Below are 16,961 nucleotides of genomic sequence, written 5' to 3'. Positions count from 1 at the left end.
TAACAACGTTGAGTGTATTTAGGATCAACAGATTTATGAATAAACAGGTTTTATGTATAATGGTACTCCTTTTATTAATTTACCAGACTTACTAATTCATTTTGTGATTTGGGTGGTAGAATCTTAGATAGAATATTGATTTTTTCCATGAGCTAATTCGGATTATATTATATTAAATTAGAGGAAAGTATTTTTTATAATCTATTTAATAATATACAGCGAGTATTTACTATTTTCTATAATTCACTTTAAGGGGAGTTCGTTAATTTACTTTATATTCAGTCAGTACCTATCTAAGTGTGTTATAAAGTTGCATGCGTCAAGTATTAAGCTTTTCTTAAAAGCAACATGAATTTAATTTTGTTTGTCCGTTCATCCCGTTGTTTATTTATAACCTATTTAATGTCAGTTTGACAATTGACGTTGTTAGTGCTTATATAGTAATTAATTGTGTATAGTTTTCGTAGTTAGGTTTGATAAAATAATAGTCTGTGTTTGTTTTGGACTATTAAAGTAAAAATACCGCTCTTTGTTATTTGTACAAATTACAAAAACATTTTTAACTTGTACAGAGTAGTGTATGATGATTAATGACATTTTTCCTGTTAGCCTCTTATCTATCCTGACTATTTATGGTTATGGTTCTTTATTATTTGTGAGACTGTGTCATTTTATAAATATTGAATTAATTCTCTTAATTTCAAAAACATCACTTTTGTTTAGGTTTTAGATACGTTGATACTGATTGATAGTTCTGTTATTATATATGAAGTATCGATGATTATTGTAAGCAATGTATAAAACCCGGGTCCACTTATTGTACTCTGCCATAACCAGATTCCTCTTAGCCAAAGGAACAACTCTAGTTATTTTGGAATTACAAAGTTCAAGGGCAGCATAGTAGTTCTTATTATAGTCAGTTTCATATGTTCATATGCTCCATTATCAATTTACTGGTCTAATCAGTGTTCATTGTAGGCCGAGCTGAGATGGGAAGACCGAATGATCAGTTACCACCTTCAGAGGCACTACCAGGGATTGGGAACAATCATCTTGTGTTCCATGACGGAAAGGGGTTTTATTACATATGCAAGGAGTTTTCTACTTGCTTGTATAAAAGGTAAACGTTTCTGAATTCTTGTAAATTTAAAAGCATTATGCAATTTGTTCTTTATGCTATCCAAAGTTAATGGAGTATATAAAATAGGACAGCATATTTTAAAATTGAGGGGAGGGGATTAGGAAGGAACAAGGATTTTAAACATAATGACCACAAATTAATTTATCGTGATACTTTAAATTAACCCTGGGTCTACCAGTTAAAAAGTTATATATAGTTCCAAGTCTACTTTGGCCTACTGCAAACTTTTTTTTAAAAATTCATAACAAATTAACGTTTTGAATGCATGAAATCTAGAATGAAATTTGCTAAATAGTAAATTTTTTACCATTATCAATTAATGTACGCAATGTAAAGGAAAAAATTGGTCATACAAGTTTTTTTTTTACAAATAAGTTATCCACTCAGAATAATTGCCATTAGTCCTACAGCAATGTGGAATATGTACAAAATGAAGACAATTTCATTGTGAGTTATTACAAAGATTTTTGTTTAATGTACAAATTCTATGTTGAGCTAACGGTATAAATACACAAATTATGTCATGTCACGTTTAGATTTTATATAAAAATGGAAGAGCAAAAGTTAGCCTTTCCAATGCTACCAATCTCACGTTTATATATCTATAATAAAGTGAATCTAGAATAATTGTTTTATGAAAACAGCTTTTTAGACGCTCACAAAGTATTTACAATTTCTATACATGTATATTAACATAATTTTGTACACTTTTTCTGATTGTATCAATATATGAAAATTAAATACTGAAATTACAGCTTTATAATATTAAAAGTGGTTCTACCATAAAGTGATTTTTTAGTTGATACCTATCACTAATACCTGTACATGGTCATATGAGACAAAACAAAGATACATAGAAAACCACTGATCACTCTGTTTAAAATGGTTACTGATTAAATAACGGTAAAATTATAACTTCAAAAGGATGCTGTACCGGATGACGCCAAATCAGATACTTTTAATAATCACTATTTATTTGTTTTTGTAAAGTCCTTCAATATGAGAGAGTTCTACAATGGAGTTACTGTTATACAACTTCACCCTCCTTAGAAAATGGGGTTTGAAGTGGTAAGTAAAAATTTTGGGAAAGTAGGTAGAAAAATAAGTACTACTAATTTCAACTAGACACTTTGTTGGATGGACTCAACTTAGAGACCATTTTTACCATTCATATTCTATTTTCAGGGGCTTCAAAATGAGGGAACCATACAATGGAGTTGCTGCATAACTTCACCTAAAAGGTTTTTGGGAAAAGGGGATAACTTTAAAATTCATTAGAAACTTTTGGGACACTCAGTATATTTTTACTGTATAAAAGTGTACGCTACAACCTGTAAGAATAGATGGTTGGTTTTCAAGACATGTAGTGGTGTAGCATAATGTTCCATAGTAATTTTACAAATTTTGCCTATCGCAATGATATGTTGAAAATTGTATGATGCTTAAAATATTTCAAACATGCAAAATATAACATAATTAAAAATTTTAAACCTAAACTGTTAAAAGTTATATAAGTTAATTAAAAACATATGTTGCAACACAAACAAATAAAATGTAGAAGCACTTGTTTTGTAAAATTAGGATTAGAGCATACTTAGATTAAGAACCATTCGATATGAAAATATTCGTGCTGCTTCCCTATTTGTGATCCCAGTAGTATGTGATGATGTTACAGGCAGTTTGAATGTGTGAGAGCGGATTGTGGGGTGACCGCCACTATGGGTCCGGAGCTGGGCTCCCCTCTACTGGACAGTGGTAGTCACTGCCACCAGGCGGACTGGAGCTATAGGGACAAGTGTCTGATGCTGCACACCATCACACAGCGCTTCTTGGAGGAGGACACAAACCCATCACTTGTCTTGCAGTAAGTGTTAACCTTCATTATGTCTTATCATCATTTACTAGAGCTGCGAAGTGACAAGTGTCTGATGCTGCACACCATCACACAGCGCTTCTTGGAGGAGGACACAAACCCATCACTTGTCTTGCAGTAAGTGTTAACCTTCACTTATGTCTTATCATCATTTACTAGAGCTGCGAAGTGACAAGTGTCTGATGCTGCACACCATCACACAGCGCTTCTTGGAGGAGGACACAAACCCATCACTTGTCTTACAGTAAGTGTTAACCTTCACTTATGTCTTATCATCATTTACTAGAGCTGCGAAGTGACAAGTGTCTGATGCTGCACACCATCACACAGCGCTTCTTGGAGGAAGACACAAACCCATCACTTGTCTTGCAGTAAGTGTTAACCTTCACTTATGTCTTATCATCATTTACTAGAGCCGCGAAGTGACAAGTGTCTGATGCTGCACACCATCACACAGCCCTTCTTGGAGGAGGACACAAACCCATCACTTGTCTTGCAGTAAGTGTTAACCTTCACTTATGTCTATTCATCATTTACTGGAGCTGCGAAGTGACAAGTGTCTGATGCTGCACACCATCACACAGCCCTTCTTGGAGGAGGACACAAACCCATCACTTGTCTTGCAGTAAGTGTTAACCTTCACATATGTCTTATCATCATTTACTAGAGCTGCAAAGTGACAAGTGTCTGATGCTGCACACCATCACACAGCGCTTCTTGGAGGAGGACACAAACCCATCACTTGTCTTGCAGTAAGTGTTAACCTTCACATATGTCTTATCATCATTTACTAGAGCTGCGAAGTGACAAGTGTCTGATGCTGCACACCATCACACAGCCCTTCTTGGAGGAGGACACAAACCCATCACTTGTCTTGCAGTAAGTGTTAACCTTCACATATGTCTTATCATCATTTACTAGAGCTGCGAAGTGACAAGTGTCTGATGCTGCACACCATCACACAGCGCTTCTTGGAGGAGGACACAAACCCATCACTTGTCTTGCAGTAAGTGTTAACCTTCACTTATGTCTTATCATCATTTACTAGAGCTGTGAAGTGACAAGTGTCTGATGCTGCACACCATCACACAGCGCTTCTTGGAGGAGGACACAAACCCATCACTTGTCTTGCAATAAGTGTTAACCTTCACTTATGTCTATTCATCATTTACTGGAGCTGTGAAGTGAGAAGTGGTCGATTAATGGACATGTCTCACTAGTGTGTAAATTCTTTTAGTCTATTAGTCTTTATGGACTAATAACACATACTTCCCTCAAGTCAATGTGAAATTGAACAACACCATGCAGACTTTAATTGAGCAATATTAAAACTACTTTAACATGGTAGTTATCCGCGCTCAGTGGAATAGCCCCCTCACCTCCACAAACTGGATGTGCTGTGTAAAATACAGCTCATGCATGCTGCAAGGGAAGCCTTCCCTATTAACATGTATGTACCTGAATTGGGACATAGGTTGCACTCAGTGGAATAGCCCCCTCACCTCCACAGACTGGATGTGCTATGTAAAATACAGCTCATGCATGCTGCAAGGGAAGCCTTCCCTATTAACATGAATGTACCTGAATTGTGACAAAGGTTGCACTCAGTGGAATAGCCCCCTCACCTCCACAGACTGGATGTGCTATGTAAAATACAGCTCATGCATGCTGCAAGGGAAGCCTTCCCTTATTAACATGTATGTACCTGAATTGTGACATAGGTTGCACTCAGTGGAATAGCCCCCTCACCTCCACAGACTGGATGTGCTGTGTAAAATACAGATCTATGTATCTATCTATCTATACAGATCATGCTTGCTGCAAGGGAAGCCTTCCCTATTAACATGTATGTACCTGAATTGGGACATAGGTTGCACTCAGTGGAATATCCCCCCTCACCTCCACAGACTGGATGTGCTGTATAAAATACAGCTCGTGCTGGCTGCAAGGGAAGCCTTCCCTGTTAACAGGTGTGTACCTGAATTGGGACATAGGTTGCACTCAGTGGAATAGCCCCCTCACCTCCACAGACTGGATGTGCTGTGTAAAATACAGCTCGTGCTGGCTGCAAGGGAAGCCTTCCCTGTTAACAGGTGTGTACCTGAATTGGGACATAGGTTGCACTCAGTGGAATAGCCCCCTCACCTCCACAGACTGGACTGTAAAATACAGCTACCTTCCCTGTTAACAGGTGTGTACCTGAATTGGGACATAGGTTGCACTCAGTGGAATAGCCCCCTCACCTCCACAGACTGGATGTGCTGTGTAAAATACAGCTCGTGCTGGCTGCAAGGGAAGCCTTCCCTGTTAACAGGTGTGTACCTGAATTGGGACATAGGTTGCACTCAGTGGAATAGCCCCCTCACCTCCACAGACTGGATGTGCTGTGTAAAATACAGCTCGTGCTGGCTGCAAGGGAAGCCTTCCCTGTTAACAGGTGTGTACCTGAATTGGGACATAGGTTGCACTCAGTGGAGTAGCCCCCTCACCTCCACAGACTGGATGTGCTGTGTAAAATACAGCTCGTGCTGGCTGCAAGGGAAGCCTTCCCTGTTAATAGGTGTGTACCTGAATTGGGACATAGGTTGCACTCAGTGGAATAGCCCCCTCACCTCCACAGACTGGATGTGCTGTGTCAAATACAGCTCGTGCTGGCTGCAAGGGAAGTCTTCCCTGTTAACAGATGTGTACCTTAATTGGGAGAAATTTTGCACTCCAGAAACCACGTATGAATGCGAACTAAATTTTAACCTTGAATACTATTGACAACAGGTGTGGGACCATTTTTCTTCAGAAACTTTATTGTTTCTTTTTAGTTCCCATACTCATGCCAAGACACATGTTTCAGGACAGCATGGGAGATATAATTTCCTGTTGCATAAGTGGGGCTGGTTATATAAATGTGTATCTAACATCTCTGAATGTAAATCCCTAAATACTGATGTGACAGAGCTGCTTGACCAGCTTCCTGTGTATATTTAACTCACTCAATTTAGTTTTTTAATGTGAACAGTTAAGGAAAGTGGGAGAAGCATAAAACCATTCAAACTCAAAAGGTTCTTTATTGTTTGACAGTTATATATTGCATATTAATGCCAATGCAAGTCGTGCAATAAAAGTAGCTTACTGTAGTAGCTAACATAAAAGTAAAGCACAGTGTATAGCGAGACAGGAACTCTCCCTCATTGTAAATATACCGTTCCTAAAGCAGCATTTTCACTTACTTTTAGAACTTATTATCATCAGTCTCATATCCGAGACTGTCTGTCAGAGCAGTGGCGTAACTAAGCCTTGGCATTGGGGGGCACAACACTCCGGGGGTATGGAACACATCTTAACAAATCTAAATTAAAATAAATTTTTAATTATGTAGTGTAGCCTGTTGCCAATACAGAGTACACAAATAGGTTTATTCCTGTTTCAGGGATATTCTACTTGATTTCCCCATAGGAGACTACAATGAGGTATGTATTGGTAGACCTCGCTCGTTACAATTCTTTCAATACTACTACTGCGGCTTTACACGCAATTTTGTATTGAATATAAGCAAGTCATAGACATATCTTTATTAAATGATATAATGAATACTTTTGAAAAAAAAGCCATGATCACTGGTAAACATTCCAATCTCTTGATCCATTTTACAATAATTGGACTTTAATTTGAAGAGCAATGTTTTGCGACCCTGAATTCTGTGAGTGAAGCATTTTTTACCTGTGAGTGAGAGTACCAATGAAATACACGGATTTCTTTACAACATTCCTTAATATTAGAATGAATGGCTATAATAATTTCACTAACACTTGAACTATTTTAGGCCATAGAGGAGACATACTAAGTCCGTAGTAATCTTAGTGTGAGTACTTATGAGGAGTCCTATGTAATTTTGAATCAAAAGTACACATGTTTATAGTTTATATTATTTTATTGTTTTTGTTGAGTTGTTCATGTGTGAGATGTTCAGATTATTCTTATTCAACAGTTTATCAAAATTGGCACTGGCTCTTATTTTATGTTTAGTTCGTATAGAAGCATTCCTAGTTTGAATCAATTATACTTCACATGCGACAATAGGGTTTGCCTTGTTGAAACGATCAAAACAATATTTTCATACTTGGTCTGAGTAGCCTTCTTTAGTAAGCCTACTTTAATAAAAAAGTGTCTACTTTCAGCCCTTGTAATATTCTTCCCATCTAAGTTATTCCCAATGACCTTGTAGAGTTTGACCCGATAAACAAAGTATATACATGCATTGGTCTGCAAAGTCAACTTCAGTCAAAAAGCATTTATTTTAGGTCATTTTAATCTACCTTTGGTTTGGGGTATTTCTGATGCCCCACTAGTGTTTGTATTGTTATCCCAATTAAGATAATATATACATAATACGTCAGATATGGTAAAAAAGTCTACTTCATTCATAATAATCTACTTCCCATCTAAGGAATTTCCAGTGCCATAGTAAGATTTGCCTTGTTGTCCTGATCAAGAAAGTTTATAGATACATTTGTCTCTAAAGTCTACTTCAGTCAAACAGTGACTTCTGTCCATTGTAATCTACTTCTGGCCTTAGGTATTTTTGGTGGTTCTCATTTTACCTTTCTAGTACAGCGGGAAGTTAAAAAAAATATGGGGTTTCTAGGTGTTGCAACCCTTTTTATAACCATGCGGTCGGCCGATCTTTATAAAAATGCTTTTAATTTTCTTTGTAAGTTATTGATAAACAAGAGTATAGTTCTACTAGGGTTGTAACAGTTTTTCAACCCCTATGGGTGATTTATCTTCATGAAATGTTTTTATTTGTCTGTTGAGTGCATACCTCATGTATGTGTTAAATTTAATGTTTCTAGGACACCGAGAAGTTTGAAAACAAAATATAGTTCTAGGAGACAACCCTATTCCAACAAAATAACCCATTTAATGCAAACTATCTCAGGTCTTGACACTAAACTAAAAAACATGAAACACATCAATCAAACAGAGTGCAGATCCACCTTAAGCACTGCTACTCAGACGCAAATGGACAGCTTACCGACATCGCCTCCTCTTCTCTTGTGTTGGAAATGGCAAAAATCAGAGACCAACAAAGCTTAATAATAAATTCCATCAACGCAAATTCAGGAATGCCTGAGTCCATTCACCCCTTAATGAATGATCTAGCTCAGATAAAACTCAGACAGGACTTAATGGAAAACACTGTCAAAACATTGCAGGAACAGCTAAACAATCAAAGTTCTATGAACGCAACTAGGCCACCCAATTCCATCTCTTCAACACCCCGGAAAACATTCATAAAACCTGTAACGAACAAGAAGAGTACAAGGAAAGTATACAGTACATCTTTACAAGCAGCCAAGTATAGGTCCAAACATCTAGCCTGTAACACAACAGAACATAGTAACGCAGAATTAAATTCAGCCAGCAATTCTGCAGAACCACCGGCTGCTACAAATGCCCCCCAAGGTGCAATTTCTCATCAAAGAGGAACAGTTGATGAGGCTGGACTAGGATATATCACTAAACCGAAACCATCAGTGAAGAAACCGCCAATAACAGCATTAATTCGGTTGGACACAGAGAACCTTGAAGACTTCTTTACTAATCATGTAGACATCTATAAGAAAATTAATGAACACTATCGAATTGGCCATGTTGCACATTTTTTAGAGGCCTGCCATCTGAAAAAGTTCAAGGAGAAATCGAGCAAAGAGGCCTAAACAAAAAAATGACAGTTTCCCATCTCAATGCAGCAAGACGAACAGCTACCTCAAGTTCAGCAAATCCTCTAAATAAACTTTACATCCTACACCAAAACATGCAAGAAATTAGTAACAAAACAAACAGATTGAATCACTTTCTTGAAGAAATAAACCCAGATGTTATCATCCTAAGTGAACATGGGCTAAAGAAAGACCAACTTGAAAATACTAGAATACCAAACTACTGTCTAATAACACATTTCAGCCGTACAAACCACAAAAAAGGAGGTGTTGCCATATTTGTCAAAGACGAACTGGAAACATTGGTACAGCCTGTTGATATAGAAAATAACCAAGAACTATTATGTGAAATGGGAATGATTAAATTAACATCGGGGAAAAGACAATTGTACATTCTTGGCGTCTACAGAACTCCTGCAGGACAGCTTGAGGAAGCATTAAGCCTACTTTCAGCAACAATTGAAGATACAAAAGCAGAAAATCACCCAATTATAATAATGGGGGACATTAATGTGGATGGGATGAAAACAGATAGGGACAACCTAATGCTAAATAACACCTTAAGCAGCCACAACATCACAAGGCTACCACTCCCTCCAACACGAGTCACCCCCACATCCATGTCATCAATAGATTTTATCTGCACAAATCTGGATAGGGAACAAATAACTTTAACCGTAATTCACGCTGGAATCTCGGACCATACTGCCCAACTCTGTGAAATAAAACACAATATAAAACCGTCATCCCAGAAGAACATGATACGCAGAGTTTTAAACCAAGAAAATTTAAATTTTCTTAAGGCACAGTTGGAACAAGAAAACTGGGAAAACGTACAAAACGCAGACTCAGCAGAAACAGCTTACAACAACTTTTTATCAACCATTGTTGCAGCCATGAACACAGTGTGTCCAAGGAAGATCGTGCGACAAAGGAAGAGGAAAGCACAAATATATTCAGATGAAGAAACTAAACGTCTCAAAATAATACATCTGGATTGCCTCCAAAGATACGAGCTGACAGGAGCACAGACGGATAAAAATCAAATGTGCAAGGCCAAGAAAGACTACGACATCAGGCTAAGAACAGTAAAAAAGAAAGCAGCTGCAGATCACATAGCTACTGCTGGAAACAAATCTAAAGCCTTATGGCAAGTTATAAACAATGAGAGAGAAAAAAAATATCAAAAATCTTCTCAACCACAACTCAACATACAAGGAGATCACGACCAACCCCCTTCTAATAGCTAATCACCTCAACGAGTTCTTCACAAATATAGCAGATCACACCCTAAATAAACAGCCAAGAACAAAAAAACAGATCGCAACTCAACTCCTAAGTACAAATCATGATTTAACCCAACTGCCTCTCACTAATAATCATGAGGTTGAGGCTACAATTAACAGCCTTAAGCCTTCAACCTCAGCAGGGCTTGATAAAATCTCAGCAAAAATTCTGAAACACTGCAGCAAAGCCCTGATTTCACCCCTCACCAAAATAATAAACCTATCACTTGCTCAAGGGCATTTTCCATCAGCTCTTAAACAAAGTAAGGTATATCCAAAGCTAAAAAGCGGCAGCCTCTTAGAAGCTACTAACTACAGGCCCATATCGTTGATCCCAACTTGCTCAAAGGTAATCGAGAAAGTAGTTTTGAAAAGATTAATGGACCACTGTGAACGGCACCATCTTTTGACAGACAAACAACACGGTTTTATCAAGGGAAAATCCACAACATCTGCCATTATCCAACTTGCAGAATTCATTGTTGATAACCTGGAAAGAAAAAACATGGTCACTGGCATTATGCTAGATTTTAGCAAAGCCTTCGACTGCCTAGGACATGAATTGATCACACACAAACTTGAACAACTTGGAGTCAAAGGGCATGCTAAAGAGTGGTTTAAGAGCTATCTAGCGGGAAGAAGCCAGACAGTTGAAATTCAATACACTCAAAAAACATACTTACATACAGTAAGATCAGAGCCCCTGCCTATCAACAGAGGAGTACCCCAGGGATCGGTGCTGGGACCAGTCCTGTTCATTCTCATGACCAACGACATGCCACAATACTTGGGCACACATTGTGCCCCTCTGATGTATGCGGACGACACAACACTTTTAGTGGCCGAATCATCACCTAACAACTTGGCAATCAACTCCTACACTGCACTCAACATGGCTTATCAATACTGTCATGAAAACGATTTAGCAGTCAACACAGGAAAAACAAAACAACTAGCTTTTGGAAGGAGGCATGAAGACATTCCTGCACTGCCTGATGTGTCAATGGAAAGTCACACTAAATTCCTTGGCATGACAATTGATAGCAACTTATCATGGGACAATCACGTTGACACACTTTCCAAAAAGCTGAATTCTTGCTTATACGTCTTGAAAAGAATAAAGCATGCCAGTGATGATGCAACTACAAAAATCGCCTACCATGCGTTATTTGAGTCCCACATAAGGTATGGCTTTACAGTTTGGGGAGGCACAAGTGCAGGTAACTTGAAAAAAATCCTGATACTACAGAAAAGAGCAGTCAGGATCATGTCCAGCCTTGGTCCAAGTGAAAGCTGTAGGGAAGCCTTCCCCCACCATGGCGTGATAACGATTATCGGCTTATATATCATAGAAGTTATAGTCCACGCTGATAGGGAGCAATTGCAACGAGGCCGCGATCTCCACACTTACAACACCCGCCATGCTTCCAATTTCCACCTGCCCCTACACCACTCCGCCCTGTTCGAGAGGAAACCATCCTACATAGGTAGAAAACTCTTCAATCATCTTCCAGACGACTTACGAAAGCTTCAAGGAAAGAGACTGAAGACTGCGCTGACCAGGTGGCTCTCCCACCGGCCCTTCTACTCCATGGATGAGTTCCTTAATTGGAAAAGAGAAGAACAGAACTTTTAATAAAAACTAACTATGTAAAACTTGACACCATTGCATTTCTTGATGACTTGTGAATAAAGAGTTTGTCTATTGTCTATTTAAATCCCTGTACATGAAGCTCAATACACGACATTTGTTTAACATTGTTCCTGCATGTGGTATCTCTGCCTTTTTCTCTAAAGATCTGCAATTTCAGTTGCTGTTTTGGTAGATTAACTATATAGTGCACAGTCAAGTCTAAATGTATCAATCCTGTTTGAAGAATCACATTTCACATGGTTTAATAGCCTTGTTGTGTTTCAGGTCTACCTTGAAGATTGCAAGTACCCATCAGATGACATGAAGGTTGAAATTGTTTCAGAAGAGATTGAAGATATTCATCAAAGCCAAATTAAAGAAGAGAGTGATGAAGGCCAATCTGAGGTACTAATACATGTAAATTGTGCATACTGGACTGATTTGTTTAGTATTGAGATAAATGCAGATATATATTGGTTATTCTGTGAAATAAGAATCATTTATTCCATTGATCTGTTTACAGAAATAGGACGTAATTTTAAATGCATAAATGTACAATGCATACATTATAAGAGCTAAAAATAGTTACATTACAAAAGTGTTGTGAAAAGTCCATATAAAATTTAAGTAATGTAGTGGCAAACAAAAAGTAATTATAGTTAGTTATAAATTAAAACTAACAAACGTCTATATGGCAATTCATGAATTCCTCATTGCTGTACAAAGGTTTTTTCACTAGCCAATCATATAACTTTTTTAATATTTAAAGGGAAAAAGTCTTGCATTATCAGGCAGCTTATTAAAAAAATGAATAAAGTTTAATTGAAACGAGCTTTTAGTTTTGGTTAGTCTGTGAGGCGATTTATCAATCTTATTCGTTCCCCTAGTGTTGTATTGATGGATCTCCTGTCTTGTTTGAAAAAATATCTAAATTAGATTTTGTATACAATAAAACTAGAAAAATATAAAGATTTACTATTGTGGAAATTTGTAATTGTACAAACAGAGGTTTGCAGTGTTCAAGTGGGTTGGGTCTTTCAGTATTACGGACAGCCTTTTTCTGTAGCACAAGAATGTTGATAACATGTGAAGAATGACCCCATACAAGTAGACCATAAAATATCCACATATATTTTGGGACTGAAAAAGCCCAAAGTAAGCTAATCTCAAATACTCAGATCGAATACAATTTTTGAGTTTCCAAAGTAAATATTTTACTCTCTGAGGTCACGTAAAACAAACTAAGAGGAATCCTTTTCTAGAGTATGATCAATTATGTTTAATATAGCTTAAGTTGTAGATCTTCCCTGGCGGAAACCATATTGACTATTTGAAATTAAATTATGAAACTCAAAATAGCCATTCAGCTGGTTGTACCTAATTCATTAAAATATTCTAGATATTATGGGGATGATCGAGATTAGACGATAGTTATGTACACAATATTTTACACTGGAATGACTTTTGACACCTAGTAAAGGTGAAAAAGATCCTTAATTTTTGCAATTATGTCAAATTAACGCTAGGGGTTCACTTATACAATCAATAGTATGTTTAATAATGAAATTTTACAACCAATAGTAGTCCATAGCTTTTGAAATTGAGAATTTTGACACAGCTTTTATAACATCCTCGGCTGTAACTTTTAGCGAAGCAAATGAATTTTTATCAATCATTTGTTCTCGTAGAAAGTAATCAGGACTATGGTGGGGAGGGAGGGGAATTCCTTCATTAAGCTCTTTAAAGTTTATGAAATACTGGTTGAATTCATCAAGATCCAAATTTACATCTTGACTGTGTGTAGGTGAATGTGCATTATTAATCACTTTCTAAGCATCCCTGCATTGGTTAGGAGCTTTACTAATATACTGTTTAACTCCAACTCTTTTTGCTAGCATTAATTCATTGCAATACATTGTTTTATGTTGAATATATACATAAGCTGTCTGAGTTTGTTCTGACCCCCTTAAATTCAAATTTTTGTGAATAATGCAAGAATTTCATTTCTTGTTTTGGCTAATTCCGATGTATACCACTTGGAAAGTGTAGAGTTATTAGACTATTATTAATTTGAGGTTCTTACCAAGGGTGAGCAATAGTCTCATAAGTCAACAAATTAAAAAAAAAACTATTAAAAATGTTTTAATATCAATGTTATTTTGTTTAAAATAATCTACCATGTCCCAATTTTCTGAAGATGAAGGGAAACATTTAAGACATTTTTGTCCTAGACTTCTTTCTACTTTAAAATTTCATCAAGAAGATTTTTTTATTTAAGAATCATTGTGTCAGCTTTACGTAGTGTAGCTATTACAATATTCAAATTTTCAATTTCCAGTTTAGCTTGTTTCAGTCCTTTCAAATGTTTTTGTGTTTAAAAATCTAGGTTGGTGTTATTATTAAATGAAGCCAGATTTGTTGCCAATAGTTGTTTTTCTGCCGCATCAGCCAAAATGTTCTTTTCAATTTATGCTTTCTTTAAGTAAGTGGTTTGAGTATTCATTTCTTCTACCAGAATTTAAATTCAGTTATTGAAAATGTTTTTGGTCTAGGCTGTTTTAAAGTTTGCAAAACTGAACCCTGAGATACAAGATATAGGATATTTTTGTTGTTGTTCAGAATAGTAAATAGACCATGCAATAAACAAAGTCAACAAATTGCAAAGCATATTATTTGTATAATATAATATAAGCCATGTGTTTAATGGCAGAAGAGAAAATGGTAATAGTATCCACTAAAAAGCACTAGTAGGACGTTTTACAAAACAACAAAATGTATACATTAAACTACGCAATTATCTAAAAACTGAATTAATGCAAAACTAAGAACCATGTAGGGAATTAAGCCATGTGTCATTTACAGAGTAAAAAGATTAGGTTTTCAACAACTTTTTTCGAGCAACCATAAATTTTCTTAATATGGCATCCCATGCTTATTCTGGTAATGTATTGAGAAGTTTGATTCTTAAAAACACTTGACTGTTTTTAGTTTCATCTAATCTAATCGATGGTAGATCTAGCAAATAGTTCTTCTTCCGTGTATAGGACAAGTGTATGTTTTGTCTATTTGTAAAGGTGTCTAAATTTTATTAAACTTAGAGATTAATAGAGAGTAAATATATAAACTAAGCAAAGCCATAATTTGAAATTCTGTAAATATTGGTAAGCAAGAATCTAGCTTAGACACATTCTTCATAACTCAAATGCTCTTCTGCTAAATAAAATCTTTTTTGAACTTGCACTATTTCCCCAGAGAGTAATACCGTAATATAAATTAGAATGGAAAAATGTTTAATGTGATGTTATCAACATTTCTTGACTGAGATAAACAACTGTAGGTAATGTTGTGCGTATGTAACTAACACAATAGTCCAGTGTAATTTACTGTCTACATCATTATTTTCCCTAATAATAATAATAATAATAATAAATCTTTATTGTCACAAACGTTTCATTATAATATAGCACAGCTATAAAACAGATGACATTGTCAGATATAACCTATACTACTCTTGTTTGACTAAATCCAAACAACCTAACACACATAACAATAAAATAGCAATAAAACACATACAATAAAACAGGGTATTAATTAACTAATCACAGGAAAGAAATATGCCAAATTGTAAACCTACTTAAAAACACAAAATCAACGTTAACAAATAGTAATATAGTGTCACATCACAAATAGTAACATCACAAATCCATTACTGCTGTCTAAAGATGTTTTAGGAGAAAAGTTATGGATTGACAACCAGAAGACTACAAGAGAGACTTTATTAATGAGAAGTCTCTTAGATTTCTGAGAATTGTGTTTATTTAAATGGTAAAGTTTGTTGGCACTCAGTGTCATTGCTGTGTATAGATGTAATACACCATGTATTCCCTCTCTGTATTACCTACAATCACCTGAACCTCATCGTACACAGTGCATGCCATGGTGGCTGTACCTCGGGTCCCAACCCCAACCTGTACCCATCCTGAATATATGTCACTTCAGAAGCCACACACAAATCCCTATAGGACGTAAGCGAAGTAAAAACTTTTCTTCAGCTTCTAATCCTAAAAAATGTACAAAAATGACTAGACATTACTCTTTTGTGCTAACACCTCTTCAGTGTGTTCCAATGTTATCAGGTAGGGTTAAAAGTTTTTCCTCGGATGAATCAAAAAGATTTTCCGATTTTCCAACTATACTTATTAGATTGACAATGATCGTAATTTTCAGGATTTACAAGAAGATACTATGGAGAATAAAGCAGGAACAAAAATAGTTGGAGCTTTTCGAAATCGAAGACGGGACAAAACAAAGAAGAACTTCAAAGTTTCAAAATCTCCAGAAAGAAACATACCTGTGCAGGAACCAGTAACAGATGAAAATTATCCACTCTCTTCGAATTTCGTGGTAACTTTTGTTCAAACATAATCTTCTAGTGTGTAGAATTAATTTTGAAAACAGATTTTTTATTGTAACGTAAACCACTGCAATTTATCAAATGAAAGTACTTGTTTGTAAAAGAACTATACTTATTGTAGACACAGGAAATCTATTGTTAAAATGTTCATCTTTTAAATGCATTTGTATAAAGACTTGTTATTATTGGTCAATACCAAAAATGTTTAATTTAGTAAACAATTATTAGTATTTTATCATATTTAAAAAAAATCCAAAAATAGATAAATTCGGAATTCTATTTTATTTGTGGTATCATTGGTTCTATTCTTTGAATATAGACATAAAAATTGTTTATATACCAAAGATTTAGTTAAAATATGTTTGTGTGTATTTTTTTAAGGTTTTCTGGTGTATACTTCTTTGTTAACTTAACTTGATTTATATGGCAAAGGTGTTTTTCTTACCATCTCCAGCCTGTACTAAAGAATAAGAATAAGAATAAGAATTTTATTCTGCCAGAAAATATTCCACACAAATACATTGGCACGTCAATACAATGTTACAACTTTTGTAATACAATGAATATTCTAAAAGTCTTGTTTTGTCCACACTGTTGAGATGTACTCTTCCACTGAATAGAATGATCTTTTACATAGAAAATAATTTAGTTTAGCTTTAAATTCCATATCACTTAGCATCCTTATATCTAATGGTAACTTATTGTATAGTCTAATAGCCATCATCATTGGGCTTTTGTCGGTTTTAGCTAGCCTAGTTTGAGGTAAGTTGATATTGTTACGACTTCTTGTTTCATAATTGTGAACATTTTTCCTTAGGTTTACTTTTTCTAAATTAGCTCGGAGGTAAAGTAGGCATTGTTGTATATATAAAGAAAATAATGTCAAAATTCTAAAAC

The 16,961-nt window shown here is 35.8% G+C and overlaps 1 protein-coding gene across 7 annotated transcripts in view; it reads left to right on the top strand.

Moving 5' to 3' along the window:
* Positions 1-314: 314 nt before the first annotated feature.
* The window catches only part of LOC124367008, a 37,391-nt gene continuing 20,744 nt past the window's right edge, over positions 315-16,961 (top strand). The window contains exons 1-6 of one of the 7 annotated variants that reach the window (XM_046823677.1): positions 315-404; positions 979-1,120; positions 2,817-3,005; positions 6,439-6,478; positions 11,936-12,055; positions 15,878-16,054. In XM_046823677.1, the coding sequence (XP_046679633.1) occupies positions 990-1,120; positions 2,817-3,005; positions 6,439-6,478; positions 11,936-12,055; positions 15,878-16,054 (657 nt within the window). In that variant the 5' untranslated portion in view covers positions 315-404; positions 979-989. Of the gene's footprint in view, positions 574-978; positions 1,121-2,816; positions 3,006-3,319; positions 3,386-3,898; positions 4,021-6,438; positions 6,479-11,935; positions 12,056-15,877; positions 16,055-16,961 lie in introns of those variants that run through there. The other 6 variants (XM_046823675.1, XM_046823674.1, XM_046823676.1 and 3 more) reach the window with 6 other exon arrangements.

The sequence above is a fragment of the Homalodisca vitripennis genome, chromosome 7, assembly GCF_021130785.1.
Source record: "Homalodisca vitripennis isolate AUS2020 chromosome 7, UT_GWSS_2.1, whole genome shotgun sequence".
NCBI lineage: Eukaryota > Metazoa > Arthropoda > Insecta > Hemiptera > Cicadellidae > Homalodisca > Homalodisca vitripennis.
Note: the sequence above shows the minus strand (reverse complement) of the source record. Positions and strands in the feature narration are given on the sequence as shown.